This window comes from Poecile atricapillus, chromosome 10 (assembly GCF_030490865.1).
Source record: "Poecile atricapillus isolate bPoeAtr1 chromosome 10, bPoeAtr1.hap1, whole genome shotgun sequence".
Classification (NCBI taxonomy): Eukaryota; Metazoa; Chordata; class Aves; order Passeriformes; family Paridae; genus Poecile; species Poecile atricapillus.
Window position 1 is genome coordinate 15,325,424 of NC_081258.1, and position 26,704 is coordinate 15,352,127.

General features: G+C 50.7%; 1 protein-coding gene across 3 annotated transcripts in view; it reads right to left on the reverse strand.

Annotated features, from left to right (window-relative positions):
- The window catches only part of CPNE2 (copine 2), a 43,059-nt gene that overhangs the window by 8,356 nt on the left and 7,999 nt on the right, over nt 1-26,704 (reverse strand). For 2 of the 3 annotated variants that reach the window (XM_058846131.1, XM_058846133.1), the window contains exons 2-12: nt 23,866-24,062; nt 18,511-18,690; nt 15,617-15,691; nt 12,831-12,902; nt 9,306-9,389; nt 6,210-6,299; nt 5,908-6,006; nt 5,058-5,144; nt 4,840-4,899; nt 2,352-2,485; nt 1,649-1,703 (exon numbers count right to left, since the gene is read on the reverse strand). In XM_058846131.1, the coding sequence (XP_058702114.1) occupies nt 1,649-1,703; nt 2,352-2,485; nt 4,840-4,899; nt 5,058-5,144; nt 5,908-6,006; nt 6,210-6,299; nt 9,306-9,389; nt 12,831-12,902; nt 15,617-15,691; nt 18,511-18,690; nt 23,866-24,062 (1,133 nt within the window). Of the gene's footprint in view, nt 1-1,648; nt 1,704-2,351; nt 2,486-4,839; nt 4,900-5,057; nt 5,145-5,907; nt 6,007-6,209; nt 6,300-9,305; nt 9,390-12,830; nt 12,903-15,616; nt 15,692-18,510; nt 18,691-23,865; nt 24,063-24,693; nt 24,768-26,704 lie in introns of those variants that run through there. The other variant, XM_058846132.1, reaches the window with a different exon arrangement.

A 26,704-nucleotide genomic window follows, 5' to 3' on the forward strand; every position in this document is an offset into this window, starting at 1 on the left:
CTGCTTTCTGTCCACGGTCACACAGAGCACAGGTTTTCATGAGGAGCTGCTGCTTTTGAAATTACCCAGTGAGCCCTGATAGCCAAAAAATCTTTAATGAGTGAGCAGAGCCGGTGATGCTTAGAGAGAGCTGGGGAGAGATGAAGCCCCAAGCTGGAGTGATGCAGGAAAATGCACCAGGGATGCCCCACTGACATGAGAGAGCTGATGGGTCATGGGTGACCTGTAGCACGGGACAAGCACCTAGGGAGGAAGAAGCTGCTCCCCACTGAGATTTATCCGAGCTTAGAAATCATTCTGGGGAAAAACAATGTGTTTTTTCTGGTAGCTTTTACAGAGCATCTCCAGGCCCACAGGAGGCTGCAGGAGGCATGTGCAGAACCCCCAGCTCTCATCCTCAACACAATACCCACCTCCAGTCTTGCCAGAAGGGCTGCTTCCAACCCAGCAGTGCCCTTCCCGTGGGCACTGACTCACACACATGGGAAGCAGAACAGGATGCTCTCCATGACAATCCCGAGCTGCTGTGCCCTTTTCATCCCTTCCACATTTGCCATTCCCATTCTTCTCCCCAAATAATAAATCCCTGGCAGCAGCTGGCTCTTAGACCTTGGAAGCTTCCTACCTAGATTTTCCCAACAAAAGTGCTAAAGTGACAGACCAGAGACATTTGCAGGCCAAGGAGGATGAATCAGCTCCAAAGTGCACATGGAGGGATCTCCTTCTGTGGCTGGCAAACAGCAAAAGCTCCCACTTGAGTCATATGAATTCTGGCTGTCAGGAGAGCAGAGAAAAGCACAAAGCCAGAGCGGGCAGGACATCCCCAGCCACGAGGGTTGGCAGTGATGAGCTCCCCAGCCCAGTTCCCAGCTGCTCATGACTTCCGTGCCCTGCTGTGCTCAGCCCAGAGCACAGCTCCCCTCCCACAGAACACAAAGGGCTCGCTGAGATTCAACCCCAGCCTGAAGCTGGGAACGCCTCAAAACCAGCAAGCAGAAAGAAAATGCACATGAAGGGCGTGAGCAAAGGGTGGCCAAAAGACCCAGCCAGTAATTAATGATGGTGGTGTCCCAGCACATTGTCTCAGCCATGAGAAGATGCTCCCCATCTGCCAGCCAGGCTGCAGGAACAGCCCCATTCCCTGCCCTCCAGATCAGAAGGATGTGCAGCTCAGCCCTAGTAGGACCAGTGTTTAATCCTAACCAAAGATCAAGGTGGATTTTTGTGAAAGCTCCTCTGCTTCAGTCCTTGCAGGCTCTGCCTGTGCAACATCACATCAAGGCTCCCTAGCTCCCAGCCCCATTCCAGACTTAGCTGCTGTCTGACACATTCATCCAGAGGCCTCTTCCCTTCCCCAGAATTGTTCCTGCCTTCTGCCAGGAAAATGAATCAATGCCTGGCTCTGCCCATTAATGCCAGGGAGCTGCTGCTTTCATGCCAGTGCAGGATGAAGGAATGGGCTGCTTATGCCCCATCCCTGCCGTGTTGCCCACCCACACTGACACGTCTCACTGGCTGAGATTCCACATCTGCCCCTTCCCCCTCTCCCCAGCAGCCTTTCCCTGATGAAGCCCTGGCAGTTCTGCTCCTGCCCAGGCAATATCAGGACAAACCCATCTCAAGCACTCATGTGGCCACAGCACTTCACCTTCCAGTCTGGCGGGAGCTGGGCGCCGAATCCCAGAGCAGGAAACATCTTGTCCCTAAAGAGAAGGAGGAAAACGTATGGGTATACTGACACACACAAAGCAGGTTTGCACAGCTTCTCCCAAAACATACAGTGCTTTTAAATGGGAGATGAACTCTGAGAGAACAGATATTCCCCCCTGAATTTGATCTTTAGAGAAAAAGAGTCCAGCTTTGCTCTGTTTCCCACTGAGACCAGGAACATCCTCTTGCCCGAACACACGTCTCTTGCAGGCATGTAACCCTGGAGATTTTAAAAAATGAACAATCCATTTTGGGCACAAAAGCCACCACAGTGAGAGAAACTGACTTCTGTTTTGTTTTCTCTATCAATGTCTGAGATGATATTTTTCTGATATTTTCTCCTCAGGAAGTCTGAGGAATGAGGCAATCTGGGGTCACAGCTCTGACAGTAAACAACAGCAAGCTGAGGGCACCTGCCCCCAGCAAAGGATGTTTCACCTCTGCTAATGCTCCTTCCTCTTCACAGCAGCAGTGGGGGGAGAGGAGAAAGCCTGTCCCAGCCATCTCCTCCTGCATCCTCATGTTTATGGTACATAACATCCTAAAGGTATTACTTAGCCCTGGATCAAGGCAGATGCATCCCAGAAGCCTCTTGGGAAACATCTGCAAAACAGGTGGTGGCAGAAGGGCACTGTGCTTACGAGTCATAGTCCTGGATGATCTGGCCAACAGCCCAGATGGCTGATAAGTACTCGTTTGTCCCCAAGGGGTTGATGTAGTGCAAAGAGGAAGGTTCTTGGGGGTTCCCATTGGAAGCTGTGAAGTCGATCCCAACCTGCAGGAGAAGAGAGATGCACATTTGCTCTGTTAGCAAATGCCACCAGAGACCTGGCCACCAAGCATTCCCTCAAACCCCAAACCTCAAACTTTGAAAAGTTTCACGAAATCCATTTCTCACCTTCCCTGCAAAAAGTTAATTCAGTACTGTGTTAGGCAAAGTCATTCACTCTTACGTCTCCACTTTTCATCAAGGAGCATCACATAAGGTGTCCCCGAGCAGCCCCTAATCCCTAATCCTTAATCCACCACCACCTCCAGCTGAGGACTCTCACTGCCCATCTCCCAGGTGCACAGGAACTGAGTAGCCCCAGGGACACCAAGGCAGCCAGGGCCATCTGGGTATTTGGATCTCAAGGTCTTTGACCAAAGAATCACAACCCTGAGCAGATCTTTCCCTGCAGGCAGGAAGACCTGCTCTTCATCAGGCTTCCCCAGGGACCAATATATGCTGAGCTCTCAGGGGACTCTGTCAGGAAGGCACTCATTTTTCTCCCTCCTAAATTAGGCTTTCTATTTAAAGGCATTTGTAGAAATGCCTATCTCAGACCCAGATAAATCTGGCCAGAAGAGGCGAGATGCTGAGCCACCCAATTTGATAGGACTGGGAAGGAAGAGCTGGGACGAGGCAAACAGGCAGAGTGACTGCACTCGACTTGTTTGCTTAGCAAAGAGGCAAAACCCAAAATAACTCCACTGGCTAAATTGAGCTCAGGGATTTTGCGAGAGATTTTGCTCCGTAGCCATAATGGGAGAGGACGAATGGCAGTTTGCCTGAGAAGGGACCTTGGCCTGGCTGGAGCAAGAAGACATCACAGCCCAGGATGTGCCACCACCTTGCACCAGGGTGGCTGGTAAAACAGGCATGGCAGGACAAGGGAACGTGTTTTTAAACTGGAAGAGTGTGGGTTTGGATTGGAGATAAGGGAGAAATGTTGCACAGTGAGGGTGGGGAGGCACAAGTTGTGCAGAGAAGCTGTGGCTGCCCCATCCCTGCAAGTGTTTAAGGCCAGGTTGGACGAAGCCCTGGGAAAGCTGCTCCAATGGAATCTGTCCCTGCCCAAGGCAGAGGGGTGATCTTTGAAGGTCCCTTCCAACACAAACCATCCTGTGATTCCATGAAGACCTGAATTCTTCATCAAACAACTGCACGGCCTCACCCAACCTGTGGTTCACCTCTGTAACACCCCTGCACCCAGCTCTGGCCAGGCCACCATGTCCAGAGAGCAAGAGGGAAACTGAGGCACAGGAGGGTCTCAGTGGAGTCAGGCAGGCAGGGGTCCTGCTCATGCAAGCAATGTCATCAAGAGCAGCACTCAGGCAATGGGTCTGAGAGGGACACAGCCAGCCTGCTTCCAACACAAGGCACATGACTGGCCCCAAAACCCTTCTCTGTGGCCTCAGCCCATCTCTCCCAGCCCCTCCCTCGGTGGGGAGGACACCAGTGGCCTTTCCAAATTGCAGGGGGTGTGTGCAGCATCCTCCTGCCAGCTCAGGGGTTTCTGCAGTGTTGCACCCTTTGGAAGGGCAAAGATGCCTTGGGAGGGGGAGGAGCCCCCCAAAAACCAGCAGATCTTTAGACAGGAGGAAAATTTCTGCATTCAAACCTAATTCACGCAAGAGCTCTGTACTACCAATAAATTCACTGATTTTCTCTTCTATTCACTCTCCAGCACCAAGACCAAAGCACACAGAGGCAGAACAGCACACAAAAAGCTCTCCCAGTCATTGCTGTTCCTATGGCAACTCTTCCTCCTCCTCCTACTCTTCCCCCATCATGTTTTCAGATAAAACAACAAAATACAAACTGATCTAACTGTGAGTGCCTGCAGCTCTCTGGATACTGCACCAGGAAAGTTTGCAGAAATTGAGAAACCCACTTCTGCATTGTGGTGGTTTCACTCAGGATTGTCATGTACTTGCTTATTTACTCCTGGACAAGCTATGGTCCAGCTTGAAAGAAGGTGGAAATGACAGTAAAAACTCAGAAAACCATCTGTATAACATCCCAAACCCTCACATCTGTGTGCAGAATAAGGAGAGCTTCCATTAAAAAATGAGGGTGGTTAAACCCTGAAATGAAGAGAGAAGTTGGTGACATTTTGTGAAGGGTCAGAAGGTCTTTTTGAAAATCTGGCCTTCAGCTAAAGTCCAGCCAGTTCCTTCCATGCTACTAGATGTACCTGAGTATCCCCAGAATCCCCAAACCCACATGGTTTAACAGCAAAACAGGCAGCTCCTCACTGTCACGACAAGTCACCCAAACTGGAGTCAAATCTCACTCAGAGCCTCACTCCCCAGTTCTGCCCATTACATAGGTGTTACTGGGCAAAGAGAAACAAAAGTCCTTACAGTAAACATCAGCTGGCAGCCTCCCAGGATGTAGTCCAGGAAGGAGAAATCTCTGGTTATCTGAAAGAAAAAACAAAAAAAAGACCTCAGTATTTCAGCAATTGTCATCACTGTCATCATTATTCAGGCTATGCAGGTCCTTGGGAACACAAGAGAGGCAGAAGGGATGGGGGGAGCTCAGTCAGGGGCTGAAGGAAACATCTCAACAACAAACTCACTTTGCAGGACTTGACAATGATGATCCCAGAGTTCTTGTAATTCTTTTTCTTCTTTTGCTTTTTGGGGTTAATGCACTCTAGCTCGAGCTGTAACACATGAGACAGACCCTGGTGTGAGAGCTGTGCAGCATGGCCTGGGGGTAGCCTCCCTCCAGTGCTGAAGAGGAAGATTTTATTTCCAGGTTATAGGTTAAAAATCCAGAGGAAAAACAGGCTCAATGCCTGCCTCTGGTACCACCACTTTGTGCAGTCCTGGACAGGGCACTTTCATGCCTTTGTGCCTCAGTTTCCCCAGACGGGAAACTCAATGCAGCACACACGGTGTTCTACATCCCTCCATGCCTCGGGTGAGATCTCCTGGCCTGCAATCCTGGTGGGGACAGCAGTGCAAAGCCCTGCTATCCAGGGGTCCTCACAACATACCCTCAACCAGGAGGCATCTGCCAAGCATTTGGCCAGCACTTCAGGGCAAAATGGGGACACCTTTGGCCCAAATTGGTGTTGAGTTGCAAGGGAGCTGGCACTCCTGGGGACCAGGCTGCCCCTGCTGCAGATGCAGCCCCAGCAGCAAGTCACACCTCCCCTTCTGGCCCCCAAAACCACAGGGCACCCCCAAGCCATGGGTGCTGCTTCAGACATCCCAGCAGAGCCTGATTTTCGGCAAAGGCTGCCTTAGGTCAGATGTTTTAGCTACAACCATGGCCTGGGTCACTCATGGTGTGGGTGGAAGGAGAAAGGAATTTAGACTTGGCTTCTTCTAGCACAGGTTGAAGGTGCAAGTACCAAAGTCTGTCACCAACACTGAGGAGCCCCTTCCTCATTCTTCCCCAAAAAGCATGCTGGCACTTACTGGAGATGCATCTTGGGCTTCACACAACCTGGCCACAGAGGTCTGAAACTCCCCGATGAAGTCGTGTCCCCCATCACTGTCGTAGTCATAACACACCACCTGGGGTGGAAGGAGCACAAACCAGCCTCAGAAACAGGAACTATCTCCTGCAAGACCTGCTGAAGTCCCCAGCCTTTCCTGCTGGAGACCCCAAACAAGGAGGTTTTTGTTGCTTTGGGGTTTGTTAATAAGCCAGCCATGGGGGCTCAGATGTTTAGCACTCAGTCCCAGAGGCTGATCCCCACAACACAAGCCAGAGTTACCTTTATCAGCTTCTCCATGTCTCCATCACACAGTGACACCAAAGGCACAGTGAAGGGCTTCCAGACAGGGTCCAGTGTGTATTTGATCACCTGGAGGTGGGAGCAGAGGGATGCTGTTACAGGGGGCACATCCACAGGGAGAGATCAGGACAAAGCAGGGACACATCTCCAAGGGTGACCTTGCAGCAGGCTCAGAGTGGGCCAGGCCAAGCTGTCCCAGCCCTTTCCTGCCTCCATAACTGAGACACAGCAGCTTCCCCTTCTCAGGCTGCAGCACGTGTGAGTTAAAACAGGTTTGTTTTCCTTGTGTTGGGTGATTTATCCGCCTCTGGGAGCAATCAAGAAAAACTGCCTGAGAGAACAGCTGTGGCACACCGGGCAGCACGGGCACAGCCACTCCCTCCACAACTCCCAGGCCAGCAGCTACTGTTTGTGCCCTCTGTGTCCCACTGCTTGCCCCCTACTCACTGCTTCCAGCCCCCAGCCCCCAAACACAGCCTGAGTCCCTCTGGGCTCTGACCACTGAGAAGATGGAGCAGCAAGATGCTGCAACCAGCCCTGGAAAGCCAAAACAGCTCTGGGCACATTAAGCTCTCTTGTCTCATCTGTGTAACATCTGCTGCCTGAGCTGGAGAAATATTAATTGATGCTTTTTGACATTTCCTGAGAGAATGCCATCGCTTAGTAGAAACCTAAGCAAACTGGAGCGGGCTCCAGGCACATGCTGTGTACATCGGAGGTGCCTGCAGGGCAGGCAAAGATCCCTTTTCACAAAGGTGTGGTGCTCACAAAGAGAGATTCACGTGGATATTAAGAAAGTCGGGCACAGGCAGCATATTAACCCTTCTCTGTGCAAGGCAAACACGGGGGATTATCTGGCATGGAGGATCTTGGAGCCTTGCAGCTGGGACAGTCACTGCACAGAGCAGTGAGGAAGAGATCCATGGCTGCTGCTGGGGGCAAACAGTGACACAGGGTCTGTTTGACAGCCAGGCTCTTACTGAGTGTGGGGGAAACCCTGGCACTGCAGGAACAGTTTAGCTGAATTTGTAAACACCTCCTCCAGGAGCCTGGGAGAGCAGGGAGAGCCCTCATATCCCAAGATGCTGCCCACAGGTTGCCAGGTCACCAGGGTGGCTGAGGAAGGATCCAACATTCCAGGTGAGCATTCACATTTGTGTTTAGACAACAAGCTGCAATAGTGCACTAATCCTGCCCTGTCAGACCTGCCCTGTGGCAGGAGAAACGCCAGCATCAGACTGAAAGCTGGTTATATTCCTGCACTGAAAGCTGCAAGAATGGAGAACTTAATTTCTTCATATCCAGCCTCAAAACACAAAGATGGTCACAAAATCACAGAAAAGTTTGGGTTGGAAGGGGCCTTAAAGATCATTCATTTCCAATCCCCTGCCATGAGCAGGGACATCTTGTACTAGACCAGGCTGCTTCAAGACCCATCTAACCTGGCCTTGAACACTTCCAGGGATGGGTCACCTAATGAGGTATCCCTTTCAGGGCAGCTGGATGCATTCAGGGCTGGTAAGGTGGAGGCTGTTGGAGCATCCATTACTTGAGAGAAAACTTGTCTAGACCTTGACCCAGTGAGACAGGACAATGGGCAGCAACTCAGAGGAAACACCTCAGACATCTGCTCCCCACGAACCTGACATGCTTATAGAGATCCCAGCACTGGCTGGTGCACGGTCACCTTCCCATGCCTCTTCCAGGAGGAAGGGCTGGAGGCCACTCCAAACCCCCACATCTGAGAAACACATCTTGTTGAGTCAAAGCCCAGCTATGCACACTGAACCATGAGGAAAAAACCAAGTATGGTCCCAGCCTGCTCCCAAAGAAATACAGGAGAAATACTAAGGTTGATATGAACTAAATATGCACAGAAAGGTGTGTGGGAAAGCACCAAAAAATAAACAGCAGATCTGATAAGGACGGCCTGTATTGGTACCACAGGACACAAGATGTTACCCACATCCTGGTGCCCATGTGCATGTGGGTGTGTGAGTGAAGGAAATCCTCATGGACTTTGCACAGAAGTGGTAAAACCGAACATACGGAGAGACTGTAAATAAACACCACTTTCTCCTTCCACCTGAGCTCCCCCTGTGTTTTGTTACAGAAGTTTCCTGTGATGGTACAACAGGCTCCTTAAGCAGGCTTTGAGGGGATGAGAAAAGGGATGGAAAAAGAAGGGTGTGAGATGGGGTGAAATGGAGCTCTCTTCCTCTGCCATGGAAGCTGCTGTGAGTTCCCCCCTCCAGTGATTCCCCCTCCTCTCTCTGCCAGCTGCCAGGAACTATGTGCAAACTAAAAAGAGCCTTGAAACAAGCTTTGAGGACAAGAAAAATAGCAGTTTGAAAAGTACTTATTAGTCCATTGTTAAAGCACAAGCCAGCCTTTTTCTCCCTGCCCATGCTGTGCCTGGTATTCCTAACATCACTGGCTTTAGCAGCTTGAGAACGTGACCAGAGGGAGCTCAGATCAAAATACCACAGCAGGTATAAATGAGGGAGAGGAGGGGTCAGCTGGCCCTGCTCAGACCCACCAAGACCCTGGTACAGGTCTCTGCCTCCTTGCCTGTGGCTCTGGCTCGAGAGACACGAGGTTGAGTGCTCGTGTGCTGAAACTGGAGGTGCCTGAACACCCAGCTCAGGTGAAGGTGTGGCAAAAGCTCATTTTAACCTTTCCCCACCTCACTCCACCTCTCTCCACCATCTCCCCAGGCCACAGCTCATCCTGATGCTCCTGCAGTGGAGGGAGAGTGGTCCAGGGCTCAGTCTAAGCCCAGGATGAGAGTAGAGATCATCATGGGCTTCAAGGCCACCTCCCTCTCTACACGCTAGATACAGCAGTGGGTAGTACAGAAAATATTTCAAGACGTTGCTGGCCTCAGTGAATCTTCATCTGCTGGAGTCCAGCAGCCTCAACTGTACACAGGAAGCGAGCTGTAAGGTTTAGAAGTCCCTGGATCCCACCCTGCTCTAGAGGCAATGGATGAGATAACGCCATGTAGGGCAAGAGGAGCTATGTGAGGCTGGAGGATGAGGGTGTCTCAGCAGCTCAGGTTGGAGTTTTGCTCACCTCTGTTCTGTGAACCAGCATCCACTTCCCATCATCACCTGGTTTATAAAACTCCAAGAAGGGGTCTGACTTCCCAAAAAGGTCCTGGAAGGAGAAGAGCAAGATGGGTTACATGGTGCTCTGCAAGCAGCAGAGGACCAAGAGAGATGTTTCTGTGTCACTGCCAGCCCTGCAGACACTCTCTTGTCCTCATGGGGCTAGGTCAGGCACACTGGTAAACAGGCAGCCCCCACAGGCAGCGTCCTGCCCGCCTCTCTGTCCTGGTTGTGTGAATCCCCTTGATTTCCCCAGCACATTTTGGCGAGGAGGGTGTGTTGGCACCCCAGCGTGTGTCGGTACCCAACAAGCTCTCTGGACACAGATGCCACGGAAAACAACCCCAGCTGGGAGGCAGCTGCGTTTGGGCTTGGAAAAACATCCAAAGCCTCAAAGGAAAAATAGAATTATGAAGTGCATGAGTGTCTTGGGGAGAAAGGAAAAAAAAAAAATCCACCCTCCTACACACAGCAGTAAAGCATAAGCAGAGGAAATCTTTAAGGAGCGAGCTGCCCTGGTGTTGACAGAGATCATGTAACACCCCCCGAGATACGCAGCCCTGAGTCAGTGTGTGCTGCCTCTCCTGCCAGCATCTCCTCAGATAATCCCCCGACAAAGGGCTGCTGCTTTCTGAGGAATATGTACACACACACACACCCCTGCTGGGAATCAGCACGGGGGCTGCCTCGGCACCCGCAGCCCGGGGAGGCGGAAGGCGCTGGTGGCACCGACAGGGAAACTCCAGCTTGTCTAGGCAGAACTTCATTCCCATTCAGAAAAAAACCAAGGAGCTGCTAACCAGAAACCAAATCCCAAATATTCCAGACAATCTATCGGGAATTCAAGTTATTTCAGTTGGGTTTTCCTCCTAGAGGGAGGTGGGTGTCTGAATCCTTCAAAGAACTGGAGGAACTTTTTATGGGTTTGAACAGAGACTTTTTGTGCTTCTGAGTGATGCAGTAGGGATGTGAGGGGCTGTGCGTGGAGAAGGAGGGAACATGGACACTCCAGGATCTCCTGTCCACAGCCAGCCCAGGAGATGGCATCTGGGATGCACATGGGTTCTAGTGATGCCCCAGCAGAAAATCCATCAACATTTCTATCTAAATCCTGTTTCTGAAGCCAGCCACAAAAGTAAATCACTGCAAAGTGTTTTGGCCTGAGGAAATTACAACTTGCTTCAGTCAAAGCTCTTCTGCAGAGAAGCAGACCATAAAGGCTCACAGGGATGCTCTCTGGTGAGATGAGGCTATTTTTTTCCTACCCTTTTTCACACATTTGTGGTCTAGAAACACAAGCCTTTCCTTCTGCAGCATTATGGCTGTAGCACAGCTCCGATCCCGGACTTGGCACTTTCAGGCTTCAGAGATGGATTAAAGAGCCAGTGGTGGTACCAACCCTGCCTGTGCTGGCTTAACCTCCAACCCAAGGCAGCTTCATCAGCAGCAGCCCAGCGTGGGCTGGGGGAGGCAGCGGCTCCGAGGGCAGCGGGGAGCTTTGAGGGATGTCTGCTGCCATCCCACCTGGATCAGCCTGGCTTGCAAGTCCGGTCAGCCTTGTTCTGTTCAAAGCAGGGTGGGAGATGCCTCCAAGCCACGAGATTGTGGGCTGCTATTTTAAAACATCAAACCCACACACATCTCACCCCTGCAAACCTGGTGGGAGATGGAAACTGAGCAACCAAAGAAGCTCAGAAGACCAGATTGATCTGCAAATTGGTCCAAGAATCGAAACGATCCAAACTGGTTTTAACATGCCATGGAGAAGGAGGGTGGAGCTGGCACTTCCAGCAGATACAGCTCCCTAAATCACAGCTTCCAGCAGCAGTCCTGGCTCACAGTGCTTGCTGTCCCCCAGCCATGCTGAAGCATCACTGCCCTCCTGCTGTCCCCACTGCGGTGATGGCATGGACAGCTCTGGGCTTCACGTGGCTGGTCCCAGGTGGAAATACCTCCTCTTCTGCAAGATATTTCACCATTCAACAACTCTCTCAAGAACTGATCTGACATAATGTATTAGAGCCCCAGGCTGAATCTGCTGCTGACATGTCCCTACTTTGCAGCTTCAACATTTAGATCAAGGCAGTGAGCTGCAGGAGGAGAGAATGGACATGTGATGGGGAGGAGACCCTGCCTGCAGCCTCAGAGAGATCCCAGCCTCAGGGTAGCCATGGCAGAAGGAACTGCCTGGGGCTGAGCACAAAATCCCGTGAGATCCAATCCCTTCCTATAACGTTTGAGCCTGTAGCTGTGCTCCCCAGCCCCATGCTGTGTGGTACACGATGCTGCAACTCCCCAGGCTGCAACTTTAGCCTTGGTTTTCTTTTGTTTATTCTATTTTTCACTGTCTTTCCTAAGCTTAAACAAGTTTTACCCAGCTCCCACAGCTGCATTTAAACCATAATCAAAAATGACCCAAAAAGACTGTTTCCATGCAATTTTAATTTGCATGAAGTGACCTGAGCATCCTTTGCTCATGGGCAGGACTTTGAGCACTGCAACTCTGTCCTGCAGTGTGGGAATTGGCAAAGAAACCTTGTCAGTTCTTGGTGACAGCAGGTGGTCACTGAGCACAATCTTTCTGCTGACACCTACAGATGAAATTGAATTGTTTGTTATTTGTTACTTCTTAACTGGGGCGTTTGGCTCCTTGCACTAGGCAAGGTAAGGAGAAGGGTGAGAAAATCATTTCCAAGAGGTGGGAAAAAACACTTGGATAAAAGAGATACCCACTGAGCTTTAACAGTGGGACTGGATGAACCCCATCTTCTGCCCCAGCAAATAAATACCCTTCTGCCTGGCTGCTTGCTTTACCCTGGTTTCAAAGAAACTGAGGGCCATCCTGCCAATAAAACAAGCTCTGGAGAGACTAGGAAGAAGGAAAAAATAATATTCCCATCGATTGCTTAGCAACAGGACTGGTTCAAGAGGAATAGCTCTGGTTGCCTGGTAAATAAGGTCAGAAGATGCCATTCAGAGAGGCCCACTGTTTCCTGTGTATCACATCCGAAGCAAAGCTCATGTGTTACCTGTCTCTGTGAGATCCACACTTCCTTGGAGAAGACAGGCCCTACACTTTGATACAGAAACAGATCATTTTCACTTCCAGAGGGGCTGAAGGTGACAAGCCAGCAGCTCTTAGCACACCTGAGATACGGAGTCAAGGGTCGTCAAAACTTCCAGTTCTGTCAGAAGGCAATTCCAAACAGCTGCCACTGAAGCAGTAAATCTGCTGAGACATGCTGATCCACAGATCCCACACAGAGTCCTTCCATCTCGAGACGTGTGATGAAGAAATACCGTGACAATAGGGAAACTGAGGCACAGCTATACCCAGCAGCCAGAGGATCATGCCCAGTTTTACCCTGAAGTTTTCTCCAGTGGGACTGCTTTCTGCCACTGCTACACCCAAAGCAGAGATTTCTTTAGATCCCAAGGGCACAAGTTTAACATTGCACCCCCTGACACAGCTCCACAGCTCTCCACTCACCTTTTTGTCCAGTTTTCTGCCAGCCATGCTCAGAGTAATCACCCTGTTATCTGAGAGCTCCTGGGCAGCTATCTGAAAGACAGGGGAAGGCTGCATTCATTTTCAGCATAAAAAATTAAGCTTCTGGTAAAAACCACAACCCCTTTCTTGGGTGTTATGCTGGACTTGGTCTCACTTGATTTTTCTGCAGCAGGGCTCATTCAGGACCTCCAAGGAGGAGAAGCCTCCAAGGACTGAGCCAAGAAGAAGGAGAAGCCACATAAAGTCTTGCCAGCAAGACATGCCACCTCATCCTCCATGTCCAGGGCAGGCATGGCTAAAGCAGTCATCCCATCCCTTAGGGGAAATGCTGGTGGAACCCAGCACTTGAGCCATGTCTCCACATGAGCACCTGCTACGACAGCCCCAAGGATGAAGATTCCATGATTGCTCCTGAGGAGCTGCAGCAGGCAGGAGCACAGCCCAGACCACTTCAGTTTAAAAGATTTTATTCACACGTGCTCCAGCAGGGCTTCAGCTGCCAACCCCCAGCGGGCCAGTTTTGTCTGGAATATGGTCTAATCAGTCTCTTGGTATTTTAAAGGAATGTTTATAACAAAACCCCACATTTTTTCACTTTTATTACAAGCCATTTTCTGAATCACTTGTCTTTTTTTTTTCCTGCCCAAGCATCTGCTCCCCACCTCTCCTTCCTCTGATCTCTTGCAGCGGGCTGAGCTGTTCCCCAGCATTCCCAGCTGCATCCTCCTTCTCCCAGGGCAGGAGCCAGCACCAGAACAGCCAGAAGCACAGCATGGACATTGTCCTTGTGCACAGTGTCCCAAGCATGGCTGTTTGCAGGCTCTCACAAGGGGCTGTCCTGCACTGAAGTTATGCAGTGTCATTACACCAAGGCTTTTAGAGAAACTTGCAGAACTCCAGGGGACAATTTTCTCCAGAATGAGCAATCAGAGGGTTATTGGCACTTAGGAGAGCTGGGGAATTGGCAGAGATGAAGAAGCAAAGATGCAGCTTTTGCCTCTGCCTGGGCAGCTGGGTGAGGGGATGAGCCACAGCTCCTGGACAACCTCCTGGCCTTCCCATGGTGGACACAGCTCTTTGGTCCACAGGGCACCCATTCACTGCACATGAACCCCAGTTTCCCCTCTGCTCCATACAGAAGTTCCCTATTGCCATGCCATGGAATTACTTTTCTCTCCCACCTAGTCCCTGGTGGGTGTAAGCAGTCACCAAAACCAGCAGGAGGAAGAGGAGCTGTAGGGAAGAGGATGAAATCTGCCCTTTCCTGAGCCCCACAAAAGCATGCCCAGTTGGAATCCAGCACGTTAGGGCTGGCTGTAGGCTATGTAAGAGCCAGGCTGTGCAGGCAAGCCAGGAATGTCCTTATGCTACCCTGCCACAGGTTGCTGGTGGCATGTTCTCCTGTCCAGCATGGACAATAATAACATCCCTACCACTATGTCCAGCAGAGGCGTGCAGTGAGATTTTAAAATTGACTTCTACAAACACAGAGATTTGCTGTGGGATCTCCTCTTTTCAAACCTAGGGACCCCCACATAGTCCCATCCATTCAGCCAAGGTTCTTCTGCTGCATTCACCTGTGTGGCATCTCAGTTAGGAAGATGGATAGTTGGGCAAAACTGAAGGGAACGAGGACAAGAAAGTCAGGCTTTTTTTGTCCAAACTCCCTGAAGCCTGCTCCTCCAGTGGTGTCCCTAGCCTGTGCTCCAGCACTGTGCCAAGCAGCAGAGAAAGGTGCCCATCACACACGACCTTGTTGTCATCACCTAGTCCAGGCCAGGACAAAAAAACTCAGATCAAGAAATTGTATCAGTTGTACAAAATGAAGCAGATGTCTCTGTCCCTTGGATGTTTACGACACATCAGTGACAGAACAGGACATTTCTTTTTCTAAAGCATGTAACCTTTGAACTTAACTGGAAACTTTTCCAGCTCTTCCCACTCAAGCATTGGATGGGATGTCGAGAGCCTTGGGAACGGCCCCACTTCTGAACCTCACTGCGGCTTTTCCTCTCGCATTTAAAGAGTAGCTGCAGCAATTAGGAGAGAAAAATATCTTCCCCTAAAGCAAACAGCAACGGAGATGCACCAGATCCCAGGCTTTTAAACCCTTGCAGTGCTTTTAAACCTGACAGAAAAGTTTAACTCCTTGCTGGCCTTTCCTTCCACAACTTTGCAGCCCAGCTGCACATCTCACAAAACCCATAACACAGCAGAGATCCAAAAATGATGGGAGCTGTGGTAGAACAGAAACACACCTAAATTTAGTCTCTTCTTTTTAAAAAAGAACATTGCTAAAGAGATCTGCAGCAGGAAGGCCACTGCCCGAAGGGGTCTGTATCAGAATCAGTGGCTGTTGCTATGAGAGTTGTTGCCATGGCACATCCTCATCCTACAAACAAAATCACCCATCCCTGAAAAAGAAATGAGCCCTCTTACCTGTCGCTGCACCAGAAAGGTCTGAGCAGGCGCCTTGTACCAGACAACAAACAACAGCAGCATAGATTTACTTTGTCTTTTTTTATTTCTGAGTCTGAAGCAAGAGTTGAAGACTCTCAGAGCTAAGCACCGGACAGACACTGAGCAAGAGTGTCCCTGTCCCAAATAAACTGTCCTCTAAACAGACCAAAGTGGCCAGGAAAACAAGAGGCAAAGGGAAAAATATTCAAGAGACACACCCCAATCTCCTGGACCCCATGTGAGTGTCCTGCATTGCCCACATCTACCTCTACACACCCAGGAGTAACACAAAGCAGCAAACATACCGTTATCATCCCCTTCCCAGCTGGCTTGCCGTTCCCCAGAAGGAGAGTCCGTGTTATTTTCTTGCTGGACACAATCTAGAGAAGCCAAAGACAATAAAGCCATGATTGTACAAGTGATCAAAAGCAGACTCATAAGCAACTGATCATTGCTCATGTTGCTTAATTCAGATTAAGTATTTGCAAGAGTAGAAGAAAGGCACCAATATCCAGGAATGACTCAGAGTGGGAATACCACCACTGACACCCCAGCCCCCGGGGTGCACGGTGCATCCACATCAGTGGGTCCTCACACAGACAGAGCTACTGCAATTTGTTCCCAGCAAAATCACCACTCAACCTCACAAACTCCATTTCACATATTTCTAACCATGACCCCTGCCAGCACCTTGCCTGCAGGACATGTTTCCATGGGTGGATCCTGAGCTGGATGCTCTCCCCCAGCAGCATTCTGGAGCCCCTGTGCAGGGTCAGCACCCCAAAGGCATGTTCTTCACTCCTGGCTTGTAACAGGATAGACAGAATAAACTGGGAGATGCATCAAACCCTTGAGATTTTTCCCAGCTCAGTGAGTTTCAGTCTCCTTCAGATCTGGAGAACCTATCATTTTTCTTTTGAGGTGCAGATGTCCACATGGAGATCCAGCAACCTGCTTGAACTGCCTGTGCCCTGATCCCACACCCAGTGGGTCCCTCTAGAGACTAGATGAGCTTTAAATGTCCCTTTCAACCCAAACCATTCTGTGACCCTATGGCTACTGCAATTTCAAAGCAACACCCATTTTCAGTTGTGAGGAGCCAGCCAAGTCCCAGGGCTTGTGATGCTCAGGAGTCACCAGTGTAACCAGATCTTTGTGCCACACTGGGTACAGACAGGACAAATCTCCTCACAACCCTGATAGCAGAAACCATGGACACCCTCCAGCCTGGAGTCTGATCCCTGCTACATTTCCTTTGGCCACAGAGGTCATTACAGGCCTGGGAATGATTCAGCTGTCTTTTTAAATCCTACTACAGACCTCATTAGCTGCACTAAGCAATCTGGCTAATCTGACAGAGCTCTGATGAAACTCAGAACTGAAAAGTCACATTCTCACTGCCCAGTTGTTGCTGCCCACAGCTGCTCTCTGCTTCTGAGAGCTTATGGAAACATCTCACCAGGCAAATTCCAGCCCCTAGGAAACATACTGGGCTGTGCTGCCAGTCCATGCTGGCCACAGGGAGAGGTGGCAAACTGAATTTCAGGGGAAAAAGGGAAATTAAAAGATTCCCTCCATTCCCAGCTGGTGTCTTGTTGTGGACTAAATGTCACCAAGAAGCTGACATGGGAACTGCTGCAAAAATTTGGCACAGGTCAAATTCTCTTTTGCAGAGTGAAAATACTGCTGTAAGTTTACAGAGTTCCAAGTTCTCTTCCTCCTGACAGACCATGCCCACCAGCTGTGTCCAAAGACACAGCAGCCAGTGATGCCACCATGGCAAAGCCATCAGCTGTTCTGAGAGAGCCCCTGGATGTGAGACCTGCCCATCCCCAGCATTACCACAGCCCAGGAGGGGCTGTCCAGGCTCATCTCTGACATAATCAATCACCTTCCCGAGCACCAGAAGGGTTGAGATCATCTGGGAAACCAAACAAGCAGGAAAAGATGGTTCAGAGCCTTCCACCTTCCTCCCCACTGCATGAGGATAATGTTCTTCTCCAAGATGAGCCTGCAGAGCCCTGGACTGCTGCAGAGCCACATTTAGGAACAGCAAGGTCTCAGCTGTGTCCTTATGTCCATGAATTCTCTGCCTCCACCAAGACCATGACCTTTACAAGCAGCCCTTGCTGAGCTGCCCCACGCTGGAGCTCGATGTGTTCCAGCAACAGCAGAACTAACAGCAAAGGATGGGTTTGGGCTGAACCACTGAACACAGGCCACAGCTGCTGCCTGCACTGTCTCTTAACTTCTGCAGGAGCAGAATTAGGTCATCACAGAGCACTTCCAAAATTCCAGTCATTAAACTTCAAACTCTGTAAATGTCAGTGCTCTTCTAACATGTCAAGCTCTTGAGCTGGCAGTGGTAAAGTCCCAGTCCTGCCTGCCACATGCAGTGCCATGCTGCAGTCTGTGTGACACAGCAATTGTGTTCATGAGCCTCCCTGAGCACCTTGTGCTGGCTCCCCATGCTGACCCATCTCCCTCCTCCCCATTCCCAGCACTGAGCACAACAGGAGCAGTTTCTCTGCATTTGTGCCAGGTACCACAGCAGCCCTCAGCTTCTGGATGCTGCAAAAAGATGGAAAAAATCCGCCTCAGTCCCTGCTTCTGAGCCAGAGGACAAAGACATTTGGAGAATGTAGCTGCCAGCTTCTAACAGGGTCTGGGCTCATGAATGAAAAGACCTTCCAAAAACTTATAAATCGCTTTGTGTCCCGAAAGCTTTTCCACAGGAAGAGCAGAAGACACATTCCAGCACCAACATGCTCAGTCAGGAGGAATGGACATGTTTCCAGCAATGGACAAAACTTTCAGAAATAGAAAACCCAAACTGAGAAAGAAAGGCAGACTGTATACATCCTAACTTTAAATACCTGGAAGTTTCCCAGGCCCTAACTGGTCACCAGAGCCCTTACTACAACCCACAGTGAAGACAGAGGCAGAAGCTTCCAGTTGATGTCTCCTTGCCAGGACCTGCAGAAACCCACACCATGACTAGCTTAGACTTGAGCGAGCAGACAACAGCCCTGACATGGAACAGCTCAACCTCAACAGCTGAGGTGTGACAAGCAAATGAAATGTGTCTTTCCAGGAAGGAGCCAGAAAGCTTTGCATGAGGTAAGAACAGCTGTACTCTCACACATCCCTGTGTCTGATGTGTTTTGGGGTCCCATTGCTGCAGGGACCTCAGACTCACCGTGCCCAGGGTGCAGGAGAACTCGCCCAGGAAGTCATGCTCATACAGCTGTGTGCTTGACTTATCCTGGTCAAACAGGGCGAACTTGAGCTTCTGCACTTCTTCAAAGTGGTAGTCAACGATGAACTTCTTGGCAAAAGCTGGGTTGAGGTTGTTCACAGCTGTCTCTGTCCTGTCCAGCTGCAAAGAAAAAGAGGAATTTAGGCAAGTGCATCTTACAGCTTTGTCACTGAAATGGAATTCAGCCAGAGCCACCCAGAAACCCCTGGTGACCATCAGAACGAGCACAGCAGGCCCTCAGCAGAGCTGTCCCTGAACACAGGCTGTGACACCCAGGTGCACAGGCTGGGCTCCATCTAAACACACAATGGCACAGCATGCAGAGCTGCCTCCCCGAGGATGGGGCACATGGGGCTGGACACCCCACCCCATCCAACAGCCAGGATGGAAGCACCCACCCAGCCCAGGGCTTGAGGATCACTGAAGCCAGAATTGCCTCATTTGCTTCTAAGCCCTGTTCTCCCAGGAGCTGAGGCTCTCACACACCTCTGGTCCTCAACTCACAGCTGTAGTGCCAAACTTGTTTCTTCCAGGCTGTGCAGCCAGCAGCAAGGACAAGCAAAACAAGAAGTGCCATGAGCCAGAACACAACTCTCCAGCATTTCCCTCTAGAGCTCAAACCAAAACATCCATGTGGTTTCTCCTTTATTGGCCTTCCATAGATAAAAAGATAAAAAAAAACATTGCCACAGTCCCTTTGTCAAAAATTTCATCAAGCATTAGTAGGAACAAGAGGCTGGAAGTGCTCAGAGACAAAACTTCAGTAGACACCACGAGCTACAGCGAGCTGGAAGGCTCGAAGGAATGATGTCCCTGATGAATTGGAAGGGCAGGCACACAGAGGATGATGGGAACTGGAAGGCACATGGGGAACCCACCGTGGCAGGGGAAGCACCGTGGCTCTCTGCAGCATCCCACAGCCAGGAGCAGGGGTAGGTGCAGAGGAAACTTGGCAGGCAGCTGGTGGAAGTGTGGGTTTACATCACTGCATGGCACAGGTGGTCAGAAAGCCTTGTGTGAACCAAAAAAAATAAATCCTGAGGACAGTCACGATGGAGATCCTGGAATGCTGCCCTCCAGTAATGGAACTTTGGTCCCAGACCCCGTAACTCACACTGCAGGAAGGGTGGCAGCACCAACAGGGATCCTGTCATGAGCTTGCACAAAGACAAACCCCCATGATTTTGGCCAAAGAAGAGTTAGAAAGTGGGAAAACTGGGAAACTGAGGTTGAGAAAAGCTGGTGTATTTACACCTGGAAGTCAATGGGCAAGGAGAACTCTAATGTCAGGACCCAGATTCCTCCCCAGACATGCTGAAAGGCAGGAGACAAGGGCAAGTTTAGAGTCTAACATGTGAAATACCCTTATGAAGCTGAAAGGGGCAAAAAGGGCATGGTCAGCAGAGCCTGAGAGCTCAACAAGAAACACCCACAGCTGTGGGGGAAATCCTCCAGCAGGCAAAGCAAGCAGGAGCTTTGTCAGAAGAGCAGCAGACGATGTTGATATCACTGCTCAGCCTGGAGAAGACAAGGCTCTGCTTCCAGCACGTAAAGAGTTCCAAGGGAGCTGGAAGGGGACTTTGGACAAAGGTCTGGAGTTACAGGACAAGGGGGAATGGCTTCAAACTGACAAAGGGCAGGTTTAGATTAGATGTTCCAAAGAAATTCTTGCCTGTGAGGGTGGTGAGGCACTGGCATAGGTTGTCCAGAGAAGCTGTGGTTGCCTCATCCCTGGAAGACCAGGCTGGATGTGGCTCTGAGCAACCGGGGATAGTGGAAAGTGTTATGACAGCACTGGCATTTTGCCACATCACTCCATGATCCCAGGATATGGTAACATGGATATTAAAAGAGAAGGAAACGCAGGCACTGTCCAGTGTGATTTTATCAAAAGCTGCTGCCCTCGGTGTCTGGAAGGACCATCCCACCTCCCTGTGGGACAGCACAAAGCCTCTGGCCATGCTGTGGCCCTGGCCAGCATTCCACCTTGTCTTGCAGCCAGGACACCCAGTTCTGGGCAAGGCTGAGCTGCCTGTGCATCCCAGGTCCTGGGCAAGACCTCTCTGGAAAGCAGCTGGCATCCCTGGGCAGCACCAGGCTGTGGGACGGTGGGATGTCTGCCAGAGCTGCTGAGCCAGGAATAAGCAGAGCAGAAAAAAGCCTCAAAAAAAAAAAAAAAAAAAAAAAAAAAAAAAAGCAAGCAAACATACCTTAGTCCCAAAGAAACTCATTCAGCACAGAAGGCAGATTTTGGAGGGGCTCAGTGGAAATGTGGTGAGTTTGCTATATATACACCCAACGATCGCAGGTTTTTTTGAAATTGCTCGCTTAGTCTGTCTTAATTGCCAAGAAACAACTAAAGTAAATGCTGTGTTCCCAGAATAGCCACCTGCTGCACCCTGGGGAATCAAACCCATCAACACCAGTGGGCTGTGAGCTGGCCAGGGCCACACAGCTTCACACAGAGCCTCCCCTCTCTGCTGCCACCCCGGAGACAAGGAGCCAAGCCTCTGCTCAGGGTGTGCTGGGCCAGGAGCAGAGGGCAGCACAGATCTGCTTTATTTCAGCAGCACAACGCACACAAACCCCGCTTCAGGCCTAGGAGATGAGACTGCACAGGCAGCAGAGATGGATTTTAGGTCTTTCCATGTTCTTTCAATGACTGAGAAGCCAGGGACCAAGGGAAACCAGTCCTTTCACACCCAGACCCCAGTCTGAAGGACATAACTTGAGGTCCCATCTCCAGCTCTGTTCTGGAAGAGGTGGCCAAAGGAAGGGTATGAAAATCTCAGCCAGCTTGAGGTAACCTTGGGAGTGATGGGGCTTTCTTCAACACCCAGATTCAAGTTTAATCTCCTGCCTAGGGCCAACAATATCCCAAGCCCCAGCTGACAGCTGCAAAAGTTTTGATCTTTGCTTTGGTGAGCACAAATCCCCTTGCTGGTGACCATCACATATGAGGCCTCCTCAAACCATCCCTCACCTGCCATCAGCTCCTGCCATCCCCTTCTCCCCTTACAGATCTGCAGCCCCTGGAAAGAACAGGGGTGACTTTGCCACCAAAATGCAGAAAAGCACAAGGGTTTTTAAAAGACAGCCAGGCTAATTAAAGAAATCTGTTTGGATAAGAGTCTCAAAGGGCCACAAAGACAATTAGAGGGATGGAGTGCCTCTCCTGTGAGAGAAGGCTGAGAGACTTGGGATTGTTCAGAAGGCTCAGGGGAGACCTTAGAGCACCTGAAAGGGCTACAAGAGAGCTGGAGAGGGACTTCAGACAACGGCAAGGAGTAACAGGACAAGGGGGAATGGCTTCAAACTGACAGAGGGCAGGGTTAGATCGGGTATTAGGAAGAAATTGCTCCCTGTGAGGGTGAGGAGGCCCTGGCACAAGCTGCCCAGAGAAGCTGTGGCTGCCCCATCCCTGGAAGTGCTCAAGGCCAGGTGGATGTGGCTTCAAGCAAGGGCCATGGCAGGGGATAGGAACGAGACCATCTTTAAGGTCCCTTCCAACAGGAACCATTCCACTATTCTACAATTCTGCAAATCAAACACAGAACCAGGAAATCACCCCCAGCAGCAGCCCTTGTGTTCAGTGAATGCAGCTGGAGAATCTTCCAGTGTTCAGTGGGGGGTTGGCTGGGGACCTTCGAGCATCCCCAGCATGTGGAGGTGCTCCATGCTCCAACATGGGGAAGTGCTGTCTGAAGTGTCACGGGAAGTTCATGCTGAAGGTACAGGACTGCCTGGATGACTCAGTGGTACAAAGGCAGCTGCAGAGCTGAGTCATGTGTCCCTTGTCCCTGTCGCTGGCACGACAGGTCAGCTCTTTCATGGCTTCTGCGAGATGACATCACCGGGCAGAACATTTAAACACCACCATCTTCACTTCCCAGCCTGGGGCTTATTGTCCCTCCCTCCCTCCCCCACCCCTCCAAGGCTGATTCACAAAGATTTTTAATTCCTATTAAGCTCAGTGAGACAAAATAATTGTATTTGGGAACAAATGTTACAGCTAGAAAGAACAGTGAGCAGAAATCTTCCTGCTGGCATCAGCTGGTGCCACAGCCCAGCTCAGAACTGGCACCAGGGCTGGTACCAAAGGAGGAGACCCACCACCACAACCAGGTCTGAGGCTTGGGACATGTCGCTAATCCGGTGTGGAGGACAAAGGGGCAGTGGGGTGGGATGGGTTCACACCAATGAGCTTATTCTGTCCCCATCCATCCCCTAGAGCTCCGCTGTGTTGTTAAGGCCACCACAGACAGGAGAGGTTCCACTTAGGGCAAGGGGCACAGCTGTGTGACCAAAACCCACGCAGAACAAGGGGGCAGCGCTGAACCACGTCCCAAGAGTCCACCAAACATCCCATCCAGCGAGGTTCTCATGGGCAATCCCACCTGTCCTGACCCTGCCTGGCACCCAGCCACGAGCCAAACCCACACAGCACCCCTGACATGTGTGAGTGCTGGAGGATCTCCATCCCAGCATGTCCCCGAGCTGCCACTCACCAGAGCAAGCTCAGAGGCACAAGCACACCAAAACCCCTTGCCACTCCACAGCCAGTAAGCTGCTGCTCAAGCAGTCCAGTGCCTACTGTGCCAATTAAAAAGAAGCTAAAACCAGCAGAAATAAAAAATAACAGCCTAAAAGCACCACACATTTGTATTGCAAAGGAAGCTTCAGGATCAAAACCGCTGGACTGAGACATTACTGACAGAAAGAAAAATTCCTGAAAAGCACAATTAGGTCAGAAATGACACCTATCAAGGGTGGAAAGCTCATTAGTCTCACCCAGGCTGTTGAAAAAAGTTAATTGCAGGCTGTGGCAAGGTGAGGCTTTCCCCTGCACTCTCCCTGAGTGCTGGACACCTGAGGTGATTCACCAGCTCCTTGGCCAAGTACCTGAATGACACCACCTAATTTCCCATGAACTGGGAACATTTTTGTTTGGTTTACATGTTTTAAATCCCTTAATGCTCATTTTCTGCTGCACCCAATGAGGGTGCCTGTATCCATCACCTATCCATACTCTGCCTACCCTGCTCCCTCCCAGACCATCTACAGCTGCAGGTATAAAATGGAACTCGCAGTTAAAGCCAATGCCCAGCACAGAGCAGAAAGCAGTGATGGGGGAAGGACCAGTTGTGACACAGAAGAATTCACACACTGGTGCCACACACAGCCTCAGGAGCACCAAAAAAGCTTCCACTTCTGCACGAGGAGGAACGAGCACAGAGAGAGGGACACCTGCACAAGCAAACAGGAGGAATAAATCCACACGACACCAGGACTTACCTCCACCCACTTCCCGTTGACTTCCATGAAGAGGACGCAGAAAGGGTCGGATTTGGAGGTGACATCCCTGTCCAGGAGGTTTTGGCCGCAGATGGACAGCTCGACTTTGCAGACACAGTACTGGGAGCCGACGGGCCCGGCCGGCGTGGGAGTCACGGTGTACGCCATGGACTGCGCTGGCAGCAGCTCCAGGCACTCTGTGGGACAGGACAGGGACAACCTCAGGGCTGGGAGGCAGCAAACATTCTGCCTTTGCTGCCTCCATCTCCCAAATGTCCTGAGCGGAGGCCCAGCAGAGCACCCATCACCTGCTATGAGTTTGCTCCATAAATAATAGATTTTCAGGGAAAGGTAACATCTTACCCCCTCAAGGGAGAAGGAACTCCCCAACCTCCTCTTCCACCATTCATCCCATTTTGTTTGTACTGAGAAGCCATATTTCCACATCATCTTTCAGCACAAACCTGATTGTTTGCTGTTGTCTGTCTGTCCCTGGGCAACAGACCACAGACCTAAGCTATGAGGGGCAAACTTGTGCTCTGCCCTGCAAATCATCATAGGGAAAGGGATGAGACTGTGAGGATGAGTGTGATGCAGCTCCAGCCCTCGATCAGCCCCATCTCCTCTCAGCTCCTGAGGCCAGCAGAGAACAGTGGCTCTGGCAGAAGTTAGAAAGTGGCACAAGCTGTTTCAGAGAAGTGAAGGCAAATGTGACAAGTATTGCATGATCTGGAGCACAATTTACAGAGCACTGACTAAAAATTCATTTAAAGTCTTAACAAAAGTCTGCTACCAAAGCAATTTTGCAGAGATAAATGAATTTTATACCATTATTAGTGCAAAACCTCATCCCACAGGACAGTCTTGACTTCTGATATACATTTTACTTCACAACCACCAGTGGTCTTCAATGGAGAAGAAAGGGGAGAAAAAAGAGGAAAAAAAGCATTTTCAGTTCAATTTATACTAACAAACCTTTGTGCCTTACTAATGGAGAGTGAGCTTTTCTCAGTCAGCAGCTGCTTCAGTACCTTTTGTTTTCTTTTTTCAAGAGCGGCTCCTGTCTCATCCACTTTATCTGAAACCCCCGAACATTGCTTTCCTCCACCTTGATAAACCATCTGCTTCTGTTTGGCATTGAAACCCCAATTAATATAATCTATTTGTTTTGCCTGGGTATGAGTATTTACAAGCCCATGTGCTGCTGGGAGCTGCCCTTTCCCTTACAGCTCAGCTTCCAAGCTGGAATGGGGATGGAGGGCAGGGACAGGGTGATCCCAGCAGGGCTGTGGGAGAGAGAAGGAGCTCTGGACTCACCTCGGGCTGTCCCAAGTGCTCAGTCCTGCTGCAATGAATTCTGAGCAGAAAACAGCTCCAGCTCCCAAGGCTTGGAGCCCTCCTCTCCTGCCTGCCAAGATCTCTGCTTGGCACTAAGTCACCAGAAACAAGCCTGGTTTTAACCCCCACCAGTAAACACGAGCTCTTCACTCCAGACTGCTGCTCAGGGAAAGAGCGGTATGACATCCCATCTCCACAGGAACTCAGAAACTTCTCCAGAAGAAGGAAAACCCCATCCCTGGCTGCAGGACCAAAACAGCACCCACATCCCTTTCCCAAGTGTGGCTCCCCCTTGCTAGACCAAGCCAGTCTGGTGCCATCCCTCCCCATGCACAGCAGCTCAACGCCAGAACGGTGGCACACGTGGGCAACCTCCCATCCACTGCAGCTTCAAGGAGGAACACAGGAGAAGTAAAAGTCCTCATGGTTCATCCACCATGGCTGGGGGACGAGCTCCAAGGTGCTCATCCCTGCCACTGCTCCACCCAAGCCCATGTTGCCAGCTGCAGCTAAAGTGAAGATTTTACTTAATTATTTTTCTTTAATGCACAGATCATGTAATCAACGTCTTAAAATAACCAAGCCTGTTCTATTTATGCTGCTGTCTGTCTGCTACTCCCTCTGAAAAGCAAACAGGGGGCAGCTGTGCTGGCATGGACCTGGTCCTGACGGAGAAGGGAGATCTGGGCTGCGTTTTTCCATCTCCCCTTCCCCCAGATCTCAGTGCTGCCTCATAAAAAGCAGAGGAAGCAAGTGACTCAGTGGAAAAACCTTTTTTCCCAGGGCTGGCAGACACCAAAACATCCTCTTGGTGCACAGCACATCGCCCGTGCTCCATCCCCTGAGCTCAGCCTGTCCGGCTCCCCAGGGTGTGCACAGGCAGGACAGGCACTGGGAAGGGGAGATGGCCAGCACCAGCCACCTCTGGAAAGCCACCTCTCCTGCCACTGCACTGGCACAGATCCAGCACCTTCCTCTTGCTACACCAGCATGGATCCAGCACGTTCCACAGGGCCAGGTGCTTCAGCACCAGCCAGGGGTCTCCCAGTTCAGTCTTCACATCTGAGGCACCACCAGTGAGCCAGCACCATTCTAACACCCCCAAAAGCTTTCAGTTCAGGGGGAGTTTGAGCTGGCACCGAAAGAGTCGGCGTGCCATCATCTGTATTCCACTCTCTCCTCCCGTTTTTGTTCTCCTCTCCCCACATTTGCTGCCCTGAACAAAGTCCTGTGACTCGCTCAGCATCTGCAGCCAAATATTCTCCTGATGTACAATCGCAGCTGCCGGCTCCGTGCCGAGCTCGCAGACACGTGGTCTCCCAAGGAAACACAGCCAGGTTACCAATGAGGGGTCTCAGGGATGAGCCTGGAGGTCTGACTGCCCCACGGTCCTGTCTGCTATCAAGAGGTGTCACAAGAGCAGGACCAGAATGCAGGGACATGGTCACCAAATCCTTTTTGGGCTCCAGCTTCCAGGATCTTCTGAACTGAACATCCTTGT